Source organism: Hypomesus nipponensis, chromosome 19 (assembly GCF_054491055.1).
Source record: "Hypomesus nipponensis isolate SF chromosome 19, ASM5449105v1, whole genome shotgun sequence".
Taxonomy (NCBI): domain Eukaryota; kingdom Metazoa; phylum Chordata; class Actinopteri; order Osmeriformes; family Osmeridae; genus Hypomesus; species Hypomesus nipponensis.
Genome location: NC_140379.1, coordinates 10,684,870 through 10,711,473, shown reverse-complemented (window position 1 = coordinate 10,711,473; position 26,604 = coordinate 10,684,870). Strand labels below are relative to the sequence as shown.

Below are 26,604 nucleotides of genomic sequence, written 5' to 3'. Positions count from 1 at the left end.
TGTTTACAGGTATGTATTTGCGATTGTGCTTGTCTGTGTCTGTTTGTTCATCTGTCGTAGTGAGTGGTGCTGATGGGGAGCCGGATGGCTGTCAGAGCGACGAGCCCAGAGCGCACACACACCCTTGTAAAACACGTCTTCCTCGGAGCGCTTGTCTTGAGCGCCGTGGTGCGCCGTCCTTCATCATCGCCTCTGATTATTCCCTGCTGAGGCATTTCCTGCACGCTGCAATCAGATCCTCGCCATTAGTCTCATTGGTAGGAGCATTCAGGCGCACGCACACCGGGGCACATAGCTGTATTCACTGCAACTTCCCACGTCGACCGAGCACACAAGATCGCATGCAGATAGCCACCGAGGTGGATATCTGCACATGGACACGGGCACAAACGCACATACACACAACTGCTTAATGACATGCAAATGAGTGTGCATATGGGGAGTACCAGACGCCAAGCCCACAGAAGGAGGGGGGGGAGGGGGGGGGCTGCATAGACTTACCACAAAGCCCGGCAGACAAACAGATTTCATGGGGGGGGCGCAACACTGCGTATCAGAGGTGTCATGCCAAAATCGGATTTCGCACCAGTCGTCCCCTTGGCGGCAGGGACAACTCACAAGCGGGTGAGAGTGAGAAGGGGGGTGAGGTAAAGGATGAGTGGGGGGGGGGGCTGGGAGGTGCTACTACAGTATGTGACACCTGGTGCGCTTTCCACGGTTGACGTCGATATCATGTCAGACCAGCCTAGCGTCTGTTTCTGTGTCAACGCTGAAAGATACAGGCCAGAGCAGGAGAGGTGTTTGGACCATCATGTTTCTTCTCCGGCAAATAGAGACAGCCCAATGGGTTGAGCCCAACTTGTTTGGAATTAGGTTATGTAAGGAATGAGGAAACTATTTTGGTTAGAGAAAGGGTTCCGCATGACACGCCATTGTACTCTAATTTGAATAGATTGTATTATCATCACCAGTATGGAAATGGGAGTTTTGTGTCTTACTAGCATCCTCTGGATGGTGCTACAGCACATGGACGCATCAGTGTTCTCTGAGCTTTCTTGCCTAAACTTCAGGACAATGCTTTGATTGAATACTGACCCTGAGGGGGAAAAAAGCTCCAAATTCGATCTGTGAGCCATCACCATGCATGAATGTAGGAAAGCTGGCAGCTCTGCTCTTCGGAGCGCGCAGCAGCTTGACCCACAGCACCAGTGGGCTAACACCTCAACAGTTTGCCTCTATATCCATGCAGCCTCCATCAAATACCATCACACTACATCCCCACAATCTCTGTTAAACCTACTGAGACACATAGCCGTGCTCCAAGAGCCAGTGTGGTGGCGGGTTAATTCCATGTGCGTGTCAATGCGCGCGTGTGCCACGACATTTGTACAACCTTCCCACAACCTTTGTGCAACCAACTGGGACCTGTCGTCATGGTCTCTGAACAAGTTGACAGGCTAAAGCGAGTCCAGTGACAGAGATAAAGACGTTTGCTTGTCTCCAGGCCCCAGCTGTTTACAAACGCTCTGCACTCTGTGGGCCTGGCCTTGTTTAGATATTCCTCCATCTTCTTTTTTTTGTTTTTTTTGTTAGCAGAAGAAGAAAAAAGTACAGAGACATCCCATAGGGGCCCTTGCAGTCGAGTGGGGAGATTTGTCATGATCTGTGTCAGAGTGTCTGTGTTTTGTGTTTGCACGGTGCAGCCTGAGAAGGAAGAGGTTCCAGATCGTTCTGAAACCTCAGTGGGTTTCTGTAATCATGTATTTTTTCAGTGAATCTGAGAACTCACGTTTTGGACATATTATTGCTGAACATGATTTCCGCTGCGGTCTACAGTAGTATTGTATGTGTGTGCAAGTGTGTTTGTGTGTCTGAAGCCATCCAGTAAAGTAGCAAAGTCACATTTTGAGCTTGGTGCATTGCCCATAGGAGCTACTGAAACAACATGCATCACTGTGTGTGTATGTGTTTGTGTCGTGTAAATAAGATACATTTTGTCTATTTGGGTCAGTGTCAGTGAATACACCAACTGTGTTTGCCAGCGTGTGCCTGCATGCTGCGTGTTTGAGGGGAAGTAAAGAAAAGAAAAAAGTGAAGGAGACCGGGAAAGAATGGCTCAGCTTCCTATTCAAACCATCTCCCTCCAATTTATAGTTCTTGGAGACAGATCTGTCTAACAAGAGGCCTGTAATTAAACCAAAGGGAAAAAACTCCTTAAATGCCCTCCAGAGTTAGTTTTTCTTCCCCTTTGGAAGGCTAGAAAAAAAGAAAAAAAGTTTTTCCATCTCCTCGTAGCACTCAGTCTCCTTCCTGAAACAAGAACAGGAGCAAACAAAGCAACGGAACAGAAACAAAGCAGTTGGAACAGAAAAAAAACCTTTAGAGAAACCTTTAGAAACCTTTAGAAACCTTTACGGGGCTCCCTTGTCGCTTCATCAACATGTTGGACGTGTGCTGCACTACATATTACACACTGACACTGAGCTGCGTTGATTGATAAGGAATTACAGCCCGACCGCCTTTTTACATTTTGAATTTGACAGCTAATCGATGTACGGCTATCAATAATCTCCCTCCTCACATAGGCCTTTGTTATACCGCACTAGATCTCCAGGGTAATGAATGTCTAATGACTCGGTGATTAATCAATGGTACGTTTCCACCTTCCTCTTTGTTTCTCTGGACCCTTTCATCTCTCCTATCTCTTCCCGTTGACCGTGTGCCACATTTCTGGGGGAGGTCTACTTCACTTGGGATTCGAGGAACAAGATGGTTGCTTTGTTTTTTTATAATCTCCCCCCCGCCCCAGATATGCTGTAATATTCCGTCGGAAGCCTGCTGAGTCAAAGGATTTTTATCAGCATCCTGGGGGGAGAATAATCTCAAACCAGATAACCTCTCACAAGCTGCTCTCACATTACAGGGAGAGTGTTAAACATAGTCCATTCATGGAAGCCATGAGACTATCATGAAAACACCCTTTTATGGGTCATGTAGAGCCAAGGAAACGTAGGACGAACTGTTCAAACACAGCTGAAACCCCCATAAATGATTTTGTCTGACGATCTTGTTTCTTTGTTTTGTGTCTTTTTACAAAATAAATGTATTATGCTCATCTATGGCTTTCCTCCGAAAATAGTCTTGAACTGCACAAGCCTATTTGCCAGCTTAATTTGATTAAAACATGTATGTCATTTTAGTAAAAGGGTAAGTAAATGGTTAAAGAGCCATTTTTAGAGCAGTCTTTTGTGTGTGTGCAGAAGGAGCTGTGTGTTGGAACTGTTATAGGACTAGCCCAGTGACTGGACCTGGCCAGCTGCCAGGAGCGTGCATGCCGCAGACAATACCCACCTGTGTTAGGAGGAGGAGGGGGTGGTGTGTGTGTGTGTGTGTGTGTGTGTGCGTGCACAGGGTAGTTATTTAGCACTCAAAAAAGCCTGCTGCAGCTCCCCTCCCTACATGTCAATCAACAGGGTCCAGACTTTGTTTGGGGTCATTGTGCTCACAATTTTTAACCAGCCGCACGATAAAACTAGAACCGTAAAGGTAAGAATATTGAGAGGAAATAGTTGATGGTTTGGTAGCCTTCACCCCCCCCCCCCCCCTCCCTCCCAAATGAAGAATCCCCTCAGCCCTCCCCATTACAACTGTGTGGTGGGCAAAGAGGGAGGGGTGGGAGGGGGAGGGGTGTCCCTTGGGGTCCTAGCTCTCTGGTTACTCTGAAGAGGCTGTCATTGCCAGCGGGTCGCCATGGTAACGCTCGTTATTTGATTCCTACAACAATGCCCGATCCTCCCCCCTCCTCCTCAAATCTATCACACTTGCATACAAATACAGTACTACGCATGCCTTGCGCACACACGCACACACCTACGTACACAAACACCAATCATAAATCAATGGTAGATTAATCACGTTAATGATTTGATTGATTACGTTTATCAACCAACAATTCATCAATTTGATCATTGCACTGGAACATGACATCATAAAAGATCCCCCGAGCACACCAGTGACTATGGTGCTCAAGACTGTGGTCTGTCGAAACTGGACAACTGTTCAGAGGCATTTTATTCAAACTTTTCTTGGGATAAAAATTCTGATCTATATTTTCTATGATGTGTGTTTTGCTATAAAACCTTATGATGTTTAAGTTTAACATAAATGCATTCACTTTTTTGATGCACGCATACAAACACATGCCTCACAGCAAGAATATCCTGGGCTTGATTCCCTGATTGGGGCACTGTTCACTGTTCATCTTCTACGTGATAGGAGAAAAATTAGAATTTCATTGGTGGACACGTGTGCTGCGCTGCTCTGCTCTGCACGCACACACACACCTACACACGCACACACACATACACACACCTACACATGCACACACACGCACACACACCCAGACCTTTTATGTCTGATGTTCATGCTTATGGTCCAGCTTCAGAGTGTGCTGGTGTGTGCTTCTCTTGTTGGGCTTGTTACACGAGGGCTGTACACTCTAACGGGGCAGTAATTGCACAGGCTTGATAACCCTCCCCTCCTCTGTAAATGTCCCTTGATGGATAGTCCTGCCAGAAGGAAAAAAAAAACATTGAGAAAATGGCTGCCTCTGTTTTACAGATGGTGTGCTTGAGTGTGCGCTTAAGAGCAAAGCACAGGTATGTGTTCAACGTGTGTGTCAAGGGGGGGAGCCTGAGAGAAGAAGCAGCTCTATGCTGGCTCTGCGTGACCCTGCCGCAGTGTGCTGGTGTCAGGGGCTGGACAGGACCACAACAAGAGGTACACTGTTTGGCATGGGCACCAGTATTCTCTATACACACATAGAAGAGAGGGTTAGGTGTTGCTGACGTGACATCTTGCTGGCTTTCTGTCATCTGTGTCTGAATAATAAGCCAGTCCAAAATAGTCAGTTTATGTAATTAACTTTGACTACAATTGTTACCGTTTTTTATCCAACATGTTCCACAGAGCATTTGCCCTGATGAAACTACCAGCCTCCCCGGGGGGGGGGGGGGGGGGGGGGGTTAATACACAGGAATGATTAGTGCATATTATTATTTAGAAGCAATTTGTTTCTCCCCACATGAGATGATGAAACCCAATTGGCACCGGTAATGTAGCTGACTGTCAGATCCATTTTTTGGGTTAGGGAGTCATTTTGAAATGTTTGTTGATGTGAATATTAATGTGGTGAAATGTGAGTAAATGTATAATTGGGGAAGAGGTATCTGTTGTTGGATGTTTTTCTCCAGGGTGACTCCCCCTTAGGACAAGGATGCCATTGGCCTCCTAGGGGAGGGGTGCATGGTTTAAGATGGTCTTATATCCAGACCTCCTGTTCCGTCACCAATTGTCCTCCGTCACGTTCTACCTGGATAGATGACAGTTAACTGGCTTAAAGTCTGCCAGGCGACCACATATCCTGACACCTGGAGACGAGTGCTCAGGATAACAGAACTCTTTAAATTCCGTACTTCATTTTCAAAAAAGTTTATAGTTGGATAGATCTTGACATTTAATTATTGCTGTTAAGCCTCAAAGTTTAATTTCCAGAGACTCAAGCATTAGGTTCAAATATTTTACCCAAGTCGCTCTCTCATGTCTGTAAGATATTACGCTGTGTCTCGTCAGTGCTGAGGGCATATTGCCTATATCTTGGCCGTTGTTTGATGGCCAGGAAGGGTCCCGTTAATATGATTAAGGGGGATTACGGAGTTGACTGCACATCAAAGAGCCAAGACCAATTATCGCCCCCCACCTTTCAACACTGCCGCCGCCCAAACCCTTGGAGGGCGAGAGGGCGGAGTGAGAGAGGGAGTGAGCGAGGGTGGGAATCTGGCCTCGTCTTGTCATGGCGAAACCCCATGACCTCAAAGCTAATAGATGGCGTCATTGCTCATTCTGGCCTTTTATGTACAGCGTGTGACAGTGCACAGTTAGAAGCTCTGCAGGCAGCCGGCACCAAAAATAGATTGCAGGCGTCAAAGCAAATTATTGCAGATCCAAAGCATGCAAAAACGGGTCTAATGACGGAAATGTAAAGTGCACTGAGGGAGATGAAAGAATAAGGACATTTAAAACAAATGTCACGTCTCCCGGTGTGTGTGTGTCTGGGTCTGTGTGTGTTGGAGAGACAGTGATTGGATTTGTTTACCGGTTTGAATATTTTTGTCACTGCCAATTGTACGTGTGTGCTTGAGGGTTCTCCTGTGTTCATGTACTGAATTCACATGTGTGTCCACTGTGTGTGTGTGTGTGTGTGTGTGTCAACAGCGACCAATGTGGGCGTTGCTTTGTACTGCTCAGGCAGCCATTACCATAATCCCCATCAGAGCTGGGCCTACCATTACCCCTTTGTGCTGTCTGCGCTCATGAGAGGAAACCAAATGGATAAGGAGAAAAAGTACCCACCACTGCTAAATGGCTCTGTCATAGTTTGACTTTTCTCTTGCATGCCAGAGACTGAACACTCAAACAAAGGTGCCCCTTGGTTTCTCCCCCCCCCCACCACCACTCAATGCTATCCAAGACAGAGCTGGAGTCTACCCAGATCCTTGTCAAGAGTCAAATGAAGCCGTTCCAATCTTCCTCTGTGCCCTGGCATTCATTCACTCCTTTATGCTCACTACGTGGTGTCCGGCCTACTTCTCTGCCCGCCCGCCTCTCACCAAACATGTCTTTTGTTCGACCTCAATGGAATATTTCAACCTGCAAAGATGGCTCCATAATGAACAGGCCTTCATTTATGCCATTGTGTGCATGGACAGTGTTTAAGGTGAGGTTTGTTTTCTTTCGACTTTCCTCAAAACTTCTCTCCATTACTCTTGATGCTGTTCTAGTGAGTTAATGAATCTCTGTGTCCTGGTATTATGGGAACGTTTGGTTAATGAGGGTTGTCATGAGTGCTACTGGAACTGAGCAAAAAACTCCAGCTGAGTCTTAAGATCAGACGAGACTCACTAGTCTCACTAAGCCCACTAGTTCTGTGTGAGGTTGGTAGAACCAGTCAGGGTCCTAGAGGGGCTTTTCAAGGCCAGGCTCCCCTTACAGTCCACACCCTCCATACAGAAGACTATCCAAGCTCTCGTTGGAACCACTAATGCATCTTGTGGTCACATCATCAGGAGTGCACCGGAGTCTTTACCTGGCCATGATGAGAATCACACTCTACTTTCAGAGGCGATTTCTCTGGGCAAAACAACACATCAGTGTACCACAGTTGGGCACGTACACATGGTTTTAATAATCAGTCAAAAGTGTATATTAATGTCCCCGACTGTGTGTTACCATGACTGCTGTACATGTGCTTTAGGTGGAGTAGTTTAATGGTGTACTATGGCAATGCCATAACCATTGAGTTCCGATGGCAACACTCACTCACAATTCCTACAAATAAACTTATAGCCAGCTACCTCAAGGCCCAACCTTCCAGATTAGGCTAACTAGGAGCTTGCAAAGCAAGCATGAATAATGAACTGAACACTCAGATGTAATGGAGAGGACAGCGGAGCTTCTGGAAGGTACTCTGGCCAAGGAACCATTAAATATACAAACTGAAAAGCAGTAACTACTGTTTTTGAATTCTCTTGCATGCTCCATGTTTTGCTGTAATCAGTTGGTCGGATGAGTTGTTTGATGTAGATGGAGAGACTGTTACAGGGATATAAATTGAGTAGCGTTGTGTCAATGTCTCTGTCATTCAACATCAGTGGAACTCCATCCCAAATTTAGCAGCGCTACATAGTTATCATGGTCACCCTTTGGTATGGCGCTTTTGTGTTCTGTGCCAGTATTTTTGTTAATGGCTAATCTGCATGACTGAAACAAATACGTCCCAATAGATGTGTTCTCTGTTTAACCTCTGTCAGATGCCACTGCATTAAATAGGCCCAATATCTCTCTTTCTCTCTCTTACTTACTCTTTCACTCACACACCACACACTCACATTCACACACACACACACACACACACACACACACACACACACACAGAAGCTAGGCTACTTGTGTATTTATACATTCATGAGAGTGCTGCTGCAGCCCCCATGAAAACACACACACGAGGCGTATAAATAGGCTTGTGTGGAGGATTAGGTGGGTTCAGGGCCAGCATGCCCTTCTGGTTGCAGCTCTCAGCTGGGCTGGGTGGGAGGTGGGCTGGGCTGGGTGGGGGCTGGGCTGAGGGAGCCAAGGTCCTCAGGGGAGGGGGCTGCACTGCACACAAATCATTACCGCTCATCAGCTGCTGCCACTCAGCCACTTAGTTACTCACTTGCCCAGGAACAGTTATGCAGAGACACACACACACTAGCCCACACACACCAGCATACAAGACTCATCATTATAAGGACCTCTCATTTGTTAAGCAAATTTGTTAGGCTTATCAGTTGAGATAATTAGTACATTGGTAAACTTACAATGATGCAAGTTCTCTTTAACTCTTATTCCTGAAGTCCAATCCCCCATTAATTTCTTACAGAACAGAGGAGTATAGACAGTGTGTTCAGTACATCCCATGATGCATCACAGGTGAAACTATACATATAATTCAATAAACCTCTAGATGGGCTATAGATTCCTGGAGCATGGCTGAACGTTGCCTCAGCAAAACAAAGGGCCTATCCACTAGCACTGATAAATTATGCATTACTTCTATTGCACACAGGCTATACATTGCATATTAAATACATAACCCTCTCATTGCTTATTGATGTATAGTTGATGCAAGTTTTCTAAGCTGGCCAAGACTTCTGCTCTGTGAGATTAATGTTGAGCTAACGGTGATGAAATGTCTGTGTGCTGGAGACTGGAAGGACATGTTAGCCGTGGCTGCGGGATGGGGAGATGAATCAGCAGACATCTAGCTTACGCTAACATCTCTGTAAACACACAGGCAAAGACCTGTGCAGACACACAGTTATACAAACACAGATGGACAGACACACACACACACATGCTCGCACACACACACGCGCACTGAGGGTCATAGCCAGCGGTTGTCTGTTTACACACCTCTAGAGGCAGATAAGGCAGGATTGCTGTCCTCTCTGATCCAATCTGCTAGAGAACGCGTCTCTGTTAAGTGCCGCCCTGTTCTACTTCCTGTGTTTTTGTTGTGCGAGCACCAGGGAGATGGTAGAGGAGAGATAGAGAAGGGGAGTAGGATGGCTGGATTCCCCTTTCACAGTGTACAGCTACCACAGGCTATGGATAAACACATAAACACATACACAATTTAACTATGTTCATTGCATTTCTGGCAGCTAGAAGATAGTACTAGCCTTTAGCATATTATCTCCCCCTTTGACTGATGAAGGGGATATATTTGTTATTCTGTAATTCTTTTGTTGTGCCAATAGAGCTATTTTTAAACACACACACATATCTACAAGCAAACACATACTTGTGCAACCTTGGCTCTGGGTATGCTTCATTTTCGTGAGATAAACTTCCTGTCGAAGGATACATTAAAAAAAGAAAAGAAAAACACCAATAGCCTACTTTTTGTGACATAATTTGTTTGAGTAACTGATGACAGTGCATGTTAAAGGATTACTAGTAAATGTATGACACCCACACACCTGCACACACACATCCTCTCCAGTACATTCTTTTTCCCTTCTTTTCTGTAGTTGCACCATAATGCTCAACAACACATCATGGGTAGGCTACTCTATGCAGGAGAACAAAGGTACAACAATGGGGTAATGGAGGCAGGGGAAGGGAGCGTTGATGAGAGACTGTGGAGATAGTGTGTGGCTATACATGTGTAGTGTAGGGAATATGCTGGACTGGGTGGAAAAAAAACTAGCATTCCCGGGCATCCCAGTGGAACAGAGGTTCTGCTCCTGGCCTCTGGAACCTGAGAGAAAGAAGGGAGTTGACAGATAGCATCAGTGCAAATAGCTCCCGCTAATGACGCTGCGCTCCGCACCGATTCATGAGCCCTTATCTCTTCAGCCTGGCCTGACTTTTCCACACACACTCAACCTTGACGCTTCTACACATCCTGACTCGAAAAGGGCACCATATCAAGTCCCCACATTCTAAAGACCTTTTGGAATGGGTTGCAAAAGATGCACTGTGTTCAATAGTTTCTCGGATGAAGAAAATGGCAGTATGGTTCATCAGGGGGTTCTGAAGAGTACATATTTAACCAAAGGAAGAGGTTAAGCAAAGGCTTAACTTTTAGATGAAACTACATTCTTGACCTTTTCGCCCCAAACAAATAGATAATTGCTTTGCTCGCGAAGCAGATGATGAAATAATAGGTTGCAGTGCCACGGTAAGGCTGACTAGCTAAGTTCGTAACTCCAAACAGAACCTGCCTGTCTCAGTATTGTGAGGCCTCCTCCATGCTCATATGCCTCCCTGATGATGTCCGATAGCCTGGCCTTGCCAGACCAATTTGCTGATGCTCAACAGTGCTCCTCTGTACAGTCACTAAATCAAACCTGCCCCATATTACATTAACAGTAGTGATTGGCCCGACACAATCTAGGCCTGGTGGAAATCTGTCTGAATGGGAGGGTGGCCAGACCCATCTGCCAGAGCAAATAAAACATGAGCTTGCAGATTTGTCTGGTTGCCAGGCTAGTTGTTTAACTGTGCGCCTGATGCAAGTACTTAACCTTTCTAACCACACTTAGCCTTTATTACTGTACAGCCTTATTATAGCATCCCATACCATGCCTCTTGCTTCTATTACCACCATGTGTGTTTTGGCCAAAGTTATTTTTACTGTCTTTTTCGGGGGTTGAGAGAATTGAGTAAGTGAGCATCCGGTTTCAAGTAAATTGGTTATAGAGTCTCCCACCCCTGACTCCCAGCTCTTGCAAGCCTTTGATCTGCCTTGTGCTCCAGTGTTAAATGGTTTCCTTCAAATCGCTGCAAACATGCAGCGACCTGCTGCTCTTCTATCAGAAGAAGGCTCCCAGGGCCCCCTTACTAGCTGCTGCCTCAGAATCCTCAAACACTGCCACTCAAAGAGGAACAAGTATAGATAAACTGGACTCCCGAAATGTAGGTCTGTAGTTTTTGTGTTCTGGTTTACATTAACTTCTAAGGCAGAAAGGCATCTTCTTTTCTGGTTTCATGAGAATAGTTGACTCACGGTATACAGCCCCTTCGGTGAAGAGTCTGAGCGTTTAATCCCCGGGTTTTGACACCTGCTCACTTTAAATTCTACTGATTTCAATTGAACAATTTTTACAAACTCAAAGTTCATTAGCAACTTAAAAAATATGAGGTTGAGCTAATCTGTCATAATTCGCAACTCATTTCCATATTCCTGGTTTTAAGAGATTGGTATGATTTGGGGAGTGTTTTGATGTTTTGAGACTAATTGGCATTACACTTATTTAGCTGTCACACTGGGCTTGACCAGACTACAGTAGGCTGCACAGTGGAACCACACGAAAATAAGCACATTTGAGATCAGACGATGGTTTGAAAAGTTCCTTGTTTTTCGTCTGTTTACACAGGCATTCCCAGTGAATTTCAGTTTACCCTTTCAATTTTTTTCTGATGATGAAGTTGCCAAGTTGCCTTGAAAGCACTGAAATGTATAATATTACTGTTGAGAATAAAAATTGACAGAAACACATTCTTTCAAATCCGATGCAGACAAATTGCTAGATGGTTGACTTTGTGAGGCGTATTAGATGCTATTGATTTCTTTCTCTCTCTCTCTCTCTCTCTCTCTCTCTCTCTCTCTCTCTCTCTCTCTCTCTCTCTCTCTCTCTCTCTCTCTCTCTCTCTCTCTCTCTCTCTCTCTCTCTCTCTCTCTCTCTCTCTCTCTCTCTCTCTCTCTCTCTCTCTCTCTCTCTCTCTCTCTCTCTCTCTGTCTCTCTGTCTCTCTGTCTCTCTGTCTCTCTGTCTCTCTGTGTCTCTGTCTCTGTCTCTGTCTCTGTCTCTGTCTCTCTCTCTCTGTCTCTCTCTCTGTCTCTCTTTCTGTCTCTCTCTCTGTCTCTCTTTCTGTCTCTCTCTCTGTCTCTCTCTCTCTGTCTCTCTCTCTCTCTCTCTCTCTCTCTCTGCGTGTGTGTATATAATTGTGAAAGGGCAAAGCTAAGACACTGCAATATTGTATTTTATTAAAGAAATCCATTGGATATCTCATTACAATCTCATAATTTTTCTTTGTACTGAAGGAGGAAAAACCAAGACGAATGTCCCTTCCTTTCCCAGTCCCTTCCTTTCCCAGTCGACTATCTCATCGATTGTAGTTCTGAGGATGAGAACTATTGAATCTCTGCTCAATTTGCCCTACATGTGGATCTCTTCCTGGCCTGGCATGCTAATTCACATGCTTTGCCAGTATGTTCTGGAATTGTGAGCAATAATAATCATGGGATCTAATGGGAGGTTAAATAAGTCAGCATTCCATGCTGCTCTTCAGAACTATGTAATTAGAATATTTTACGTGTTCGACGTAACCTACTATTCCTATATTCATAAATTAAAGAGAGCCATCATTCAGCATCATCATCACTTCCCGTCAGACACTTGAACTGCTGTCCTCCAATCCCAGCCCACCTGCCGAAGCAGCTCCCCTACTGTGCCCCCCCATAGCCTCTGGAGCAACCCCTTTATTTATTCATCCAGTTTGTTTTATCATGCCAGGCCACCTTGGTTCAAATTACTTGCTGTCTGAGGTTATGTCTGACTGTCTGTTTCATTCTCTGCCAGATTCTTGGATGATACATCACTGCACGTGAGGAATAAGAATGCGATTTGTTGCCACAGACTTTGTCTTGTGTGTTGTATGGGATGCTAATGCTAAGTGTCTGGGTTCTACTTCAGTTGTGTGGTTTGGATCGCTGTGGTTTGTTACCATATCTGACAGCTTCAGTTCCAGAGTTCATCTTTTAAAGGCCTTTCTTACAATGAAAGTGCTTCTAATTGCATATGAAGCCATAGTGGAGTGTTGGGCACATGGTTTCATTGACAATTGAAAAGGTTGAGTCAAAGTTAAAAGAAAACGAGTGCTTATATGGGTTAAAACCCATCTTACAACCAATCTTAATAGCGTGCCATTTTTTTTAACCTTTAAAACTGAGGAGATTCCTGCACATTAAGTCTCCCCTTTCCAATTCCTGTGTTCTGTTCTGTCTCTCACTTGGTTTGGGTGTGCTGTTGCTACAATGGCCCAGTCCTTCAGCACAGCTTCATTTGATGGCTCAAAGAGAGTAGTACCGTGAGCCTCCATCAGAGTGGTTAATTACCTTGTCCAGTTGAGGGGAGAGGTGTCCATGTCCAATGAGTGGGACTCGACGGTTTTAAATTACGAGGATACACCAGGGATTTGCTATCAGGTAGGGACAGAGATGCACTCTAATCCTGCCGACATCAGAGGTTGACTCTCTCTCTCTCTCTCTCTCTCTCTCTCTCTCTCTCTCGCTCTCGCTCTCGCTCTCGCTCTCTCTCTGACACCTCAGTCTTGCTCTCTCCCTCACTAACATGCAATCTTCACATACCCCTCCCACAAGTCTCTTGTTACCTAGTTTCCCATATTCTTGCCTTTACTCTCCCTTCCTACCGACATGCACACATGAACACATACATGCTAACCCCCTTCCATCTTCTCTCCTGCTGTGGCCCCAGTCATCAAATACGTTTCTGTCACCATCATTTCATTTAGTAGCTCTTTGGTGGGCTCCTCCTTATAGCTGGGGGGCAACTCTTGGTCCATGCACTAATAGTTATGTGCTTTCTTGTCCATCGTATAGTGCTCCTTTGCCCACAGCTAAAGACACACAGATGTGAATGTGCAGTCCATGTTGTTTGTCTTCCCTGTGGTATATGTTGTCATGTCTGTAAATGGAGCACTTTGTTTCATTATCTTCCTACTGCTTCCCTGATTAAATTACAGAGGTCCGATGTGATATTGCGGGTCACCTACTTTATCCACTGGGGTGTCCATTTAGCTGCAGGGAGCTTCACTTTGCCATCCCCACTGCTTTTAGAGCTGTCTTGCAAATGTAGATGTTTACAACAGCCATCTCTCCCCAGTGCCTTTTTGTCAACCTATGTAGTTGCAACCCACCTCAGTCCTGTTTTTGTCTGGAAGGCCACAGGTTTAGGCTTAGCAGCTAGCAGACATGATGACGGAGCTTCAAATATTGGATCGTTTCCTTCTCTAATCTGCCATTTGAACCCTTGCCAGCTCTGTTAAAGCCACCATGGCTGGGCATACCAATCATTTTGTCCAACCTTTTATGCCTTGGCCCACTCCTCCTCAACAGCTATCATAACATTTAGAGAACGTCTTCCACAACAAACGGGTTCCTACCATATCTGAATCCTCCAAGCCTGGGAGGCACCCTGCTGAAGGGAAACTCAGTCGGGTACACTGGCACCAGAGAACAAGACTTGAATTAATTGAACAAGAAGAGAACTTGGTAGGGCTACCAATCTCATGATTCAGTTTGGATTCTTGGGATCAGGTAGCCTGACGTTGTCATACTCATAATTCAAGTCAGAATATGAGTCTGAAAACTCTTTGAGTACGGAGCGTGTTTCAACCGAACTCGTAAAACAAATGCCTCTACGCTCAATTGGATAGACCTACAACCAATCAGAGCAACGTATTATATTGTTTGTTGAAAACGAATTCAACCCAAAGGCTCTTTTGTGACGTTGTTGATTAAGTTACTGTTGATCATCTGTCCATCATCGTATAAAGCCCGCCCTGGCAATTTCATTGGTCCGTCCCGATTCTGGGTTTTCTGTAGTTGTCCCCAATACGAGACCCTCCAGACCCAACTTCCCGAACAATTTTTTTTGTGGGCGGGAGAAGTTGGGCTGGCAGCCAGGCTAGGGATCAGGGTTAGATTCTTGATTCATCAAGCAAGTTGACATTTGATTTTGAATAAACCTTGTTTCAGTGCAGTAAGTTCTTGAATGAAGTATTTTGTTTTTCTCTTAACATTCAAATGTAATTTGAATTGACTAACTAGCTAACCAATTAATTTGATAGGCAGCTGCGATTTTACACTACTAGCCAATCTAGCTATGTATTTAGGTTCTTACATACATTATTTTCTCATAATCGCTAGTTCTTGTAGTTACCCCCTAGGACATCTTCGGAGATCCTTTAATTTCAGTACTCCATCCCTCGTCTCATTTCCTGTGGTGACTTACCCCCCCACGGAGGGTAAATATTCCCAACCCTGGGCAGGTGCCCTTTTCTGAAGACACAAGCAGAGCCTGGTGCTTGTGAACATTGTGATGACAGTACTCATACCTTTCTTTTTCCCTCGAGTAGCAGTTATTTGTCCTCAGAATGTGTTGTAATAAACCATGGCAGATTTCAAAATTCACTCTGTCGTAGCGAATAGCTTGCCCTTATTCCTTCACCTCAAGCGCGTCCATTCTGGCAGTCAAAGCATAACACGGATTGTTATTAATAGGTCTTTCAATATGCCAACGTTTTGAATAGCCTTATGGACTATCAATAAACTTTTGATAGAGTGGTTGAAAGTAGTTAGTTGTAGTACATGTTGGCATTTCTACAGTATACATGTACAGCATATTTTACAGTAGAGCTATTCTTTTCCTGTAATACAAGCCTCAAGCTTCAACTGCCAAGAGCATTGAAATAAACCACACAAATTATATTCCTTGTTAGGGATTGTTTTTTAGTTCCCTTGATACAGTTTTTACTTAATTGTATATGAAGCCAGCTAGCTACACAATACTCTTATGTATATTATATAATAATATAATATTCTTTAAGCCAACCCATCCCCCACCTTAAGTTTTCTCTCCAGATCACTGTTTTTTCTCCGACGTGTTTCCTGATGACAGATGGTCTTGAAAACAAGTGGGATGGAGATGACTGAAAAGGGTGGACAGAGAAGGAGAGGGGGGAGAGAGGGGGGGGGAGAGAGGGAGAGAGAGAGAGAGGGGGGGGAGAGAGGAGGGGGGGAGAGAGGGGGGGAGGAGAGGGAGGGAGAGAGAGGGGGGAGAGAGGGAGGGAGAGAGAGGGGGGAGAGAGAGGGGGGGAGAGAGAGGGGGGAGAGAGAGAGGGGGGGAGAGAGAGGGGGGAGAGAGAGAGAGGGGGGGGAGAGAGAGAGGGGGGGAGAGAGAGGAGGGAGAGAGAGAGGGAGAGAGAGGGGGGAGAGAGAGGGGGGGGAGAGAGAGAGAGAGAGAGGGAGGGAGAGAGAGAGGGAGGGAGAGAGGGGGGGGGAGAGAGGGGGGGGGAGAGAGGGGGGGGAGAGAGAGAGGGGGGAGGCTAACAGGGTGGAGGTGGCCAGACATGAAGATTGAGAGAGAGAGAAGAATTTCCCCTGCAAAAGACACCGACACGGAAGGCAGAGAGACAAAGAGACAAAGAGAGGAAGATGCTGTGATGGAAAGATGCAGACAAGAAGAAAGAAGCGCCTGTTTATTGTAGAAGAAGATTATCTGTGGATGTCTCCTTTCTACCTATGACAGGCATATTTCACATCCATATTCCACCAGACCCACTGTGGGAAATGTTGTTGCTGAGACTGTTGATTTTTTGGAAGGTCAGACTGCCCTGGACTCAATAGAGCAACACCAGGGGGGCGCCTTCCTTTATCCATTTAGGAGAGTACGGATGGATATTCACACTATCCAAAAGGCCATGTGCTTGTGTGAGAATCTCACCCACTGAATACATTTGATTGAAAAATTGATTCTTAACATCCTTCAGTAGGCCTATTCACAAAACTATTAACTCAATTTTGTGGTTGTCAGTATTCACGTCTATAGCTTGTGCGGCCTGCAGACTGGTAGATATTGATTGATCAAATCAAATTTGAATTTAATTGATCATAATATTTTACCAAACCTTTGACACTTTAGCACCATATAACGATGCTCGCAAACACACACACCCTGACTAAAATGTTGTCCTTGAAAGCATGTGTCTCACTGGCACAAATCTCCAAATGTGGCACTGGTTCCCCCAAACCAAAATGTGTGCATTCGTCTTGCAGAGACAGTTCAAGCAACAGAGTTGCCTTTATTTATATTTCTCATTTTTGTTGTTGATGGTGCAGCACCTCTTTACATTTAACTTGCTTTTATTGACCAGACCCTAGCCAAGGTGACATACAAATACTAGGGCAGGTGACAGAGCCAGGACAAACACACAGCCTTCTCTGCCTGACTGGGTACTTTTCTTCACTCCATCCTATCTTGGATCCTGGTCACGTTGTGGGTGTTCTATGAAGAAACACTTCCTTTTAACACAAATCATCTTAGATTGCTATAAGAAAAATACAGAAGAAGCAACAGACAAATTATTCATATTGGTGAAGAACTGAGTTTGTTTTATATGTTGTATTTGCATTTGCAAGCTAGTTTCAAATTTTCTTCCTCCAACATTTGGGCTCATTAACCTTTAATGATCAAGAAAAAAATCTTGTTGGTTTCATTGTAAACAGGATCTGGAAAGAGTTGAAAAAATGCTTATGCCACAAGTCTGGAGTTCTATAGAGATATTTGGTCTTTGTTTTTACTTTGTTGTTGGGACCCAAAGGAATTCCAATTTTTTGTAACAAGTTCTCTTATCCTTACCTTGATGCCCTGGCTAAATATAGCACAATGTCGTCATTGCCAAAACACAGGAGAGATCCCGACATTTACAATAGGATAGAAAAGTGGTTCTGGCATCCAAAATGTTGGCTGTCCTCTTGTTATGTCTGCACCACTGGCTCATGCGTGAGGCCATTTTTAAATAGTTATTTCACAAATAGGAGCAGATGCTACAAACATTCCACTCATCTTTACCATCACTTTAAAATTACTCACAGCTCTTCATAGCCAGTGTTGAGATTAGGCCAATGCTCATTGGTGTCATATGGCAATGCACTGCAGTGTTCCTGCTCTGCCAGAGTGAGAGCTTGGCGAGGCAAGCCATGCTGCCGCTGTGATTGTCGAGTGGCAGCAGTTATCCCTCCTGTCCCCACATCATGCCCGGTGGTAGCAGCAGAGCTTTGGCTTGGAGATGAATGACTTTAGATGAGTGTGTCAGGCTGAGAAAGAGGGGCAACGGGGGGGCGGGGGGGGCAACATCCCCCCCTGCTTCCGGTGGCCTCCGCTCTGCTGACTGGGGATGTTGTGTCTGTGCCGGGAAGCTGACAGGGCACAGCTGACCTGTCTCCCTGAGGTCCTGCTGTTACACTCTGCAAAGGCGGCCATTTAGGTTCAAGGCCCCTCCCTTCCACCCCTTATCTCTCTCTGTTGGAAAGCATCCGATGATGGCCATTTTGGTGCAGAGAAATGCTTGAGGGCCTTTGAGCCTCCCAGCCTTCTTGGTCTGTTGGAGAACCAATAACAAATGGCAATTTTGGCTCAGGGTACGTAGGGTTTGGGCTTAGGATGGCCCACATCCTTCCAACAGCAGCTAAAGACAGAGATGATTAAGCATGCGATGGTGCCCACGGCCCAACTCCCCTCACAGGAGCTCTGCGCAGGTCTCTCTCCATCTGTCACACACACACACACACATTCTGGCCAAAATGGCAACCATGGACCTTTAGATGGATTGATTTGAGTTCCAATCTTTGCTACACAAAGAAAAGTGGTGATCACAAGCCATAGTGTTTCATCCTAACACTTTGGATCAAAAAAAGTGTATCACTAAATATACTCTTTTACGACCATAGGTGAACAACACTCACTTCACCCTTCGATCGAAATCTTTCCTTTCTCATAGCTTACCTCATGTCATCTCTGCTCATCCCCAAAGTTTGCCAGGACCTTTTTATCATATTCTAAACACAGCAATAAAGAGGCAGAGAGGATTCAGCCGAACGGCAGCCAACAACAACAGTAGCCTGCCAGTTGTGAGACTGGATAGGATTCAGGGTGCTGCTGAGGGCCCTGGGCTGACTTCTGTCAGGAGGCCTGAGGACACAACCTCATGACCGTGATCTAACCTTACGCTACTCTGCAAAGTTTAGCATGAGAATCGTTTAAAAAGAATGTCAGTGGTTGGCAACCACAGACAGTGTACACGGTTCAAAAGGTGGCGAATGTGGGCCAGTGGTAAGATGCGAGGAATCTGTTGCTACCTTTGCCGTACTGGGTTGGAATGTGGTTGTGTAGCCACTCCTAATGAATAGCCATGCATTTCTTCCTGTTGTGGATCTCCTTTTTGGGATCTGGTCCCTTGAGAGAGAAATTACCTTCTAGAAGTTAAATAGTAGAAGGCCATAGTCCTTATCTTCTCTGTCTCATTCTCTCTTCTCCTCTCGCTCTCTCTTGCTCTCACTCTCAGGAGACTTGACACATCCTTGGAACAGAGTGAGCATACATTAATCTACATTTAACATTCAGACATTTATTTTACTCCTCTTTTTGTTACATTATGAAAATTCCTGCAGACCCCCTCTATTTCTCTCACCCATCTCTGTGGAACTCATAATTGGTGTTATTTATCTAAACAATATCACCATATGACTTTGGGGTTCAGATTTTTTGAATTATGGATGAGGACAAATGCAAAGCAATTGGACTCATTTTTACTTTGGCACCATCCCTGGCAGGGAGTTTGGCCATTAAGCAAAGAAAACGAAATTGCTACAATATTCTATTTCCTTCCCCTCCCTCTCCTCTCATCATAAACCCGACTTCTCATATTTGTCTGTCCCTGTCTATCAGCCAGTGTTCTCCATTGGGTTTACTTTGGCTTAGCTTTGGTAATAAAAAGCCATTTGAAACTCTCCAGAAGGGACAAGCGACAAGCCATTTAGAAAAGTTGATGTGTATTTCCTTGTATTGTAATCTTGTATTTTTTTCACATCCCGTTCCTATTGTGTGTAGAGCTATAAAGGTCTCAAGCCGAGCTTCTCTTCTGTCGTTGTTCCTCAAGGTGTGGCGGAACCCTTCAGCCCGTTCTGGTTCTCGGTGGAGCCACAGGACACGCTTGCCATCCGGGGCGCTGCGGCGCTGCTCAACTGCTCCGCCCACAGCGAGGCAGCCACGCCGGCGCGGGTGGAGTGGAAGAAGGACGGCACCTTCTTGAGCCTGGCGTCGGACGAGCGGCGGCGTGTGCTGCCTGACGGCTCGCTGCTCATCTCGGCGGTGGTGCACTCCAAGCACAACAAGCCAGACGAGGGCACCTACCAGTGCATGGCCACCATCGACAACCTGGGGACCATTGCCAGCCGCACGGCCCGTCTCTCTGTAGCAGGTGGGAAGACTCCTGTTTGACATGCTCGTATGCATTTTCCCTGCTGGTTTCTTGTGTATGGTTATGGTCAAATGATTCCTTAGCAGGTCATAGTGTAGAATAAACAAAAAAAGAAATGCTTGCAAGGATTGGTAGTTTGCACGACAAAATAGTTTCTCTGTTCAATGTCACATGACTTGTATTTTGAAAGGTGCAAGGATTATAAGGTGCTTTGAGTCTTGTCTGAGCCATGATATTCAATTTGCAACTGTAGGGAGGAGTGTAAAAACATGATTATGTTCTCCCTCTGCCCTGTTCTGTAGGGTAGAAAGAACCAGAGAACCTGGTCTCCCCTTAGCTTTAGGCCTGTTTGGGACAATAAAAGAATGAGTAGGTGTGTGAAAATCTGAAGTGTCTGAAGCCAAGTCCCACTCCTTGTCAGCCTGACAGTTTGTCTTGTCATAACCTTTAAGAGAAGAACACTAATGAGAAAGTGTGCTGCCAGCTTGGGTGGCGGAAAGAAACTTGAAATAAATTAACTGGAGGTGAACGGTGTTATGATGAACTTGCAGGCTTATAATACTTTGTGTATTCAATTTTTTAGCACTTTGTTGAGGAAAAGTATTTCCAAAATAAATAGAATGTTTGATCTTTTACCTGCCCCCAAGACAGTGGCCCACTACAATCATGCTTAAGAGTTTTAGCATAGCTGTAGCATAGCATTAGCTATACAATTAATGCGGACATTGGTTATAAAGAACTGTGGTCGACAGTGGTAGCGACAGACTTCAGGTTGTGTGCTGTCTACTGATATGGCCGTAAGTGGTGCAGATCCACACTGCTCCCCCGCCCCCATAACACTCTACTCCATCACATAGCGACCCAGGACTATCATCATGGGAAATGTAGTGACCTCTTAGGTCACACCGGCAAATCAATATGGTCTTCCTCAGGATAGGACAGGCTTCACTGGACATGTGTGAGAGGAGAAGGGAGGAGAGTGAGAGAGTATTAGGGTGTGTGTGTTTGTGTGTGTGTGGACACATCCATCGTCTTATGTGAGTGCACATGCATTATGTGTTTAGTGATAGTTAAGTGTGTTCTGAGGGGGGTGAAGTGATGGGTTTGAAAGTTTGCTTGTGTGGCAGCAATTGGAGCTTGAGAAGATTCACAGGTCAATTGCACGTAGTAAATCTGCGTCGTTGAACCCTATGCATGTTTAATGTGTCCGGGAACCAGCCAAGAGATCAGATCGCACCATGAAACGATGAAACCGAGTCTGTGTAATCCTCCAGGGTGAACTATCAAACGATGTTAGATCAAATTCATTTCATCTGCCGATTTTATGTCTTTTTATGACTTTACGTCACTCTCATACACACACACATGCACCTACGAGGACACCCTCTGAAACTAATTCCTACTCACACGGACGGATCCCACATGGAGGTGTTATCACCTGTCCACACGTGTGCACAACCCCGCTCCACCGTCTTGAACGCATCCGCATGCAGCCACACATCCCTGTATGCGGGGAAATGATCCCTCGCTGGCAGGTGGACAATAAAAAGGTTAATTGCGGCGTAGTGGGAACAGGCCATTACGCAGCAATCGGCCTGGAAACGGGAGCGATGGGCGTGAACCCTGAGATGTAACGATGGCATGCGGGGGGGTGGGGGGGGGGGGGGGGTAATATCAGTGATTGATGTCCTAGAGACGTGTTCCTGATCCGTCCATAGGAGGTGATGTTGCCCGCCTCCCCGCCCTGCACACCATCCCCCGTCTCTTGTGCCTGCACTCGTGCTTTTACTGTGACCTTTTTCTCTCTTCCTTTCTATGACACACTGGCCATCTCTCCTCCCTATACCCTGTCCCTGTCACTCTCCTCTCCTCTCCCCCCCCGCGGTCTCTCTCCCATCCCTCTGCTGTTTCTCTTCTCACCTCTCTCTTCTTCCTCCGCGTCCTGCCGCCTCCTTGTTCCTCTTCCCTTCCCCTCAATTCTTTTGGTTTTCTCCCTCCCCGTCTCCAGTCGTTTGATCATCTCTCTGCCTGTGCTGTTGCCCTCGCTCCCATCGAGACTCCTCTCTCTCCCTCGCCTCCACCTCTCCCCATTTCGTCTGATACCACCCGTCCTCTTCGCCGCTCCCTTGTCATCCGTCTGTCTCTCTTCCTCATTTCTTTCCTCTCACTGTTCCATCTTTCTCCCATGTCTCTCCACCCCCTCCCTTCTTTTCAGCGTGTTTCGTGTGCACCTCTGTGTGTGTGTGTGTGTGTGTGCTCTCCCCACCCCCCCACCCACCCCCCCACACACACAGGCACAGGAACAGCAGGGGGTGTGGCTTCTCCCGGCCGAGCAAGATCATATGTATTCAGTCGGTGTCCAAGAGAGAAGCAGAGGAAGGGGCGAGCGGGAGGATGACGAGGGGGTGGAGAGGGGGTCTGGAGGGCAGAGGACGAGAAGCGCGTAATGAGAATCTCACCCCTCCCTGTCTGCTCCCACTCTGCCCCCCCTCACCCCCAATTCCCTCTGTTCTCTTCCTTTCTCCATCCCTTCCTCATTACTGTGTCTTGAGATGAGTCGGCAAGAGGTGTGTGTGTGTGTCTCTGCCTCTCTTGTTTGTCGGTTTTCTGACCTATGCTGTGCTAGTCATTTTTTGTCTCTCTCTCTCATACACAAAACCTACCAGACAACATATCCACAAAAAAATCCCCCCCCCCCCCCCACCCACTCCCCAACCAGCAGCAGGTTAGATTATCGTTACTCTGTGCGTGTCACAAATGTCACATTTAGCTCCACTCACACCTGTGATATATTCAGTGGGAAGCTTCTGAAGAATTGACTTCCTCTCCCTCTTGTACATGTGTATGCCTGGAGAGTCTTAAATCCCCTGTTTGATGTGCTGTATCTTGTTATTCTCATGTTATAGAGCTCAACCCCCCCTAATGTTTTGCGAGGATAGAGCACCACTGCCCCTGTCTGTGTTTCCCCTCCTTCATAAAGATAGCCAGTTCCTTTCATTTGCCTTCATTTTATCAGGCGTGACAGATTACCCCAAAATAAGGAATGTTCAATTTGTTATGCTACAGTAAGAGATACATACAGGCATCGCGCTTGTAACATCTTTTCCGTTGTCGTGAACTACTCTCATGCCATTATCGGTTTCGATCATTTGCACTGTGTCCACTGTGTTTAGGTATTTGATTTCTTGACGGGGTTTTCTCCCTCCTGTATATCTAGGCTCTTTTGGGCTCTTCACCTGCTCACCAACAGGCCTCATCCAGAGAGTCATCTGACTGCTGACCAGATGAAATGGTCAGGTATGTGTTTAGAGGTGTTGTCACCGATGGCAATTTGCAGTAGTGTCTGCGTGTTGGATGTTCTAGTTCCTTTTTTTGTCATGGCGGTATTGTCACGGCTGTAGCAAGTGGGAATAGCGAAGGATGGGATGTGTGGAAACTGATTGGGGACACAGAGGCATCTGTGTTTCCATTGGGTGGAGGTGTGAGGGGAGTGGTTAAATGTTGTCCAAGTTGCGTGAAAGTGGACACACACACACAGGCATGCCAACACACCCCCCCCCCCCCCCACACACACACACACACACACACAGACAAATGGATGATCCAGGGCTAAGACATGACTGTTATCTCAAAGCCCCGTCTGTTTCCAAGTACACACTATGTGGGATGTAGCAGGATTGGCTGGCGACTTTCCAGATACACACACACACACACACCCATATTTGTACACACTCACCGCTGCCCCTCCCTCTCCTCTCATTCCAGCGGTGACCCGTCTCCTCGGTCTGAGCTGTACCCTGAGCTGTCTGGATGCCTCCCTCTCAATCAATCAGTGTTTCATTTCACACTCCCTACACCTCTCTCTTCTCTCTATCTCCCTATACCTCTCTCGCCCCTCTATCTCCCTGCCTCTCTCTCCCCTCTATCTCCCTATACCTCTCTCTCCCCTCTATCTCCCTGACTCTCTCTCCCCTCTATCTCCCTGCCTCTCTCTCCCCTCTATCTCCCTGACTCTCTCTCCCCTCTATCTCCCTGACTCTCTCTCCTCTCTATCTCCCTGACTCTCTCTCCCCTCTATCTCCCTGCCTCTCTCTCCCCCTCCCCACGCATGTCTCTTTACCATCCTCTACTCCCACATCTTGTCATTTTTCTTCATTCCCCCTCCCCTCATTCTATCTCTCCTTCTTTCTCCCCCCCCCCTTTCCTTCAGCCCTCACTCTTTTTACACAACCCCATTTCACAGCTGCACAGTGACTGCGCTCGAGTCGTAAAACACAAACATTGCAAACAAACAGCCCTCTGTACAGGAGCGGGAGCTCGCGTTTGAAACTGCAGCCTCCAAAGAAACAAATCAACCATGTCATCCTTTACCTGTTTTTGAGGCTCCTTCAAGCCTTATCCCCTCGCCCCTCCCATCCATTGTTGCTTCGGAACAAAAATGCAGTTAGAAATGCTAGTGCTCAATATCCCTCAAAATGGACCCAGGTTTTAATTTTTTTTTCCACTGGTTACGATCCAACCCCAATGTGGACAACAGCCCCACTTGAAATGTGAAACCTTTATTAACGACTGTTGACATGTTGCCGCGTGACAGTCTCAGGGAGAAACCATGGGGTCATCTTGGTGACGAATGGCCCTGAACCTGGAAGTGAGTTCAGGGTCAAAGTGATGTTTTATTACCCTGATTCTCATATGTCACCAAGAGACCGGGAATGACCAGGGACAGGAGGGAGGGAAACTGAGATTGGATGAAATGGAGAGAGGGTGACAGGAGACATCAGGAAGTGATGGAGGAAAGGAGCCCTCTGCATGGAGCCGTGGATTCCGCTAACAGACTCTATTTAGTTTTTGTTTACAAATGTATTAGATGAATGGTCCGGGTAGGAGACTTGACGGAGGGAGGGCTGTATCACTGCTCTCCAGGCAGCTGCTCCCCTTCACATGGGTTTGACCCTGCCTGGGTGTTTACACATGCTGCTGTGTTTGTGTGCGCGCATGCATAAGCAATTGATGTTTGTTAAAACATGGATGTGCATATGAACATGGGATGTAGGTGTTTGAACATCCACGTCAGTGCGTGCGTACGTGTGTGCATTTGGCTGCCACAGTTTATCTGCTGTTCCCTTTGAGGGGGAGCTGCCTGGGTGGAACCAGAATCATGTCAAGTGTAACAACCACATGGAAGGGTTTTCATTGTAAAGGGGCCCTTTGCTGCTCTGTTTGTGAACACCTGTCATTGTCGCAAGTAATGGGATGGGGAGTGGGGAGGATGGGGGGTCTGTTTACATTAGGTCGCCACAGCAACCTCACAGGTGTTAGCGAGGGCTTGGAAGCCTCTTGCACCTGCTCAGTAAGTGTTAATGCGGGGATGTGACCAGACTGGGTTTGCTAGTGTTTCCACTCTGCTCAATATAGCATCCCTTTGCCTCTGTGACTTGAAACATATCATATCAGTTTGCTTCTAGAATTCTCACTTGAAAACAAACGCCCCCAAATTTAAACAGACCTTCATAGAGCGACATAACCTGAGACCACACAAGCCTTTGTGAGTTGCAATAGTTTTTATGGCAAATGACCACACACCCCTCCCCCCAAGTACATAAACCAGAGATTGAGTCGCTCAGTTGGGCAGAGGAAGACAAACTGTATTTTGCACTCAATGACTTCCCATGCTCTTGTGTCTCTTAAGACTCCCCACCTCCCAACACAGTCACACACATCATAATGCATAATGCATTGGCAGTGTAGCTACACATCAATGAAGACATCTGTCTACAAAGTACCTTAACAAAACCTGAGAGTTTCCTGTATTTAGCTCTCCCCCTCCTCTGTAGACAAAGGTGGGAATTTTAATTTTGCTTAAGCGCACTGGGAATTTGCTATTGCCGGTATTTCACCTTCCATATGGGTTTCCATCTTGACATGTTAATCAGTTACTTAGTAAAACATAATACAGGCATACAGTAAGGAAGGGGCTTTCATGGTTTTTAAGGTGTGTTCTTGGTTATGCAGCATTGATTAATATATCACTGGATACTTAGTGTCTTCACTCCTTAACATTCAGTGAACAGTTGCTAAACTGTAAGTCCTAGACTGCCACAAATACTGTACATACATTTCTATACTGTTTTTTTTTGTCTTCTGTGGTTGTCTTTTATTAGCATCCTCAACAGTTGAGCTGGGTCCATTTCAATAAAATGATTTGGGATTCAGCGTTCAATTGATATTGCATCCTTTTCTTGACGTTAAGATGGACGTGGAGGGGTGACAGCATAATGAATCATCCTCCCTTCACATCGGCAGGGTACCAGCAGAGTACAGGGCGCTCCAACCCAGACGCTGTGCTCTAAGTGTTTCCTGTCACTCATCCATTTTGTCAGACACATCGTCACCCGTAGTCTCTTTGAAGCTCCCCTCCTCTTCCCCAGATGACTGCC

The 26,604-nt window shown here is 46.1% G+C and overlaps 1 protein-coding gene across 2 annotated transcripts in view; it reads left to right on the top strand.

Moving 5' to 3' along the window:
- Positions 1-26,604, top strand: part of neo1a (neogenin 1a) — a 113,106-nt gene that overhangs the window by 24,923 nt on the left and 61,579 nt on the right. For both annotated transcript variants that reach the window (XM_084682269.1, XM_084682271.1), the window contains exon 2: positions 19,847-20,167. In XM_084682269.1, the coding sequence (XP_084538395.1) occupies positions 19,847-20,167 (321 nt within the window). The remainder of the gene's footprint in view (positions 1-19,846; positions 20,168-26,604) is intronic.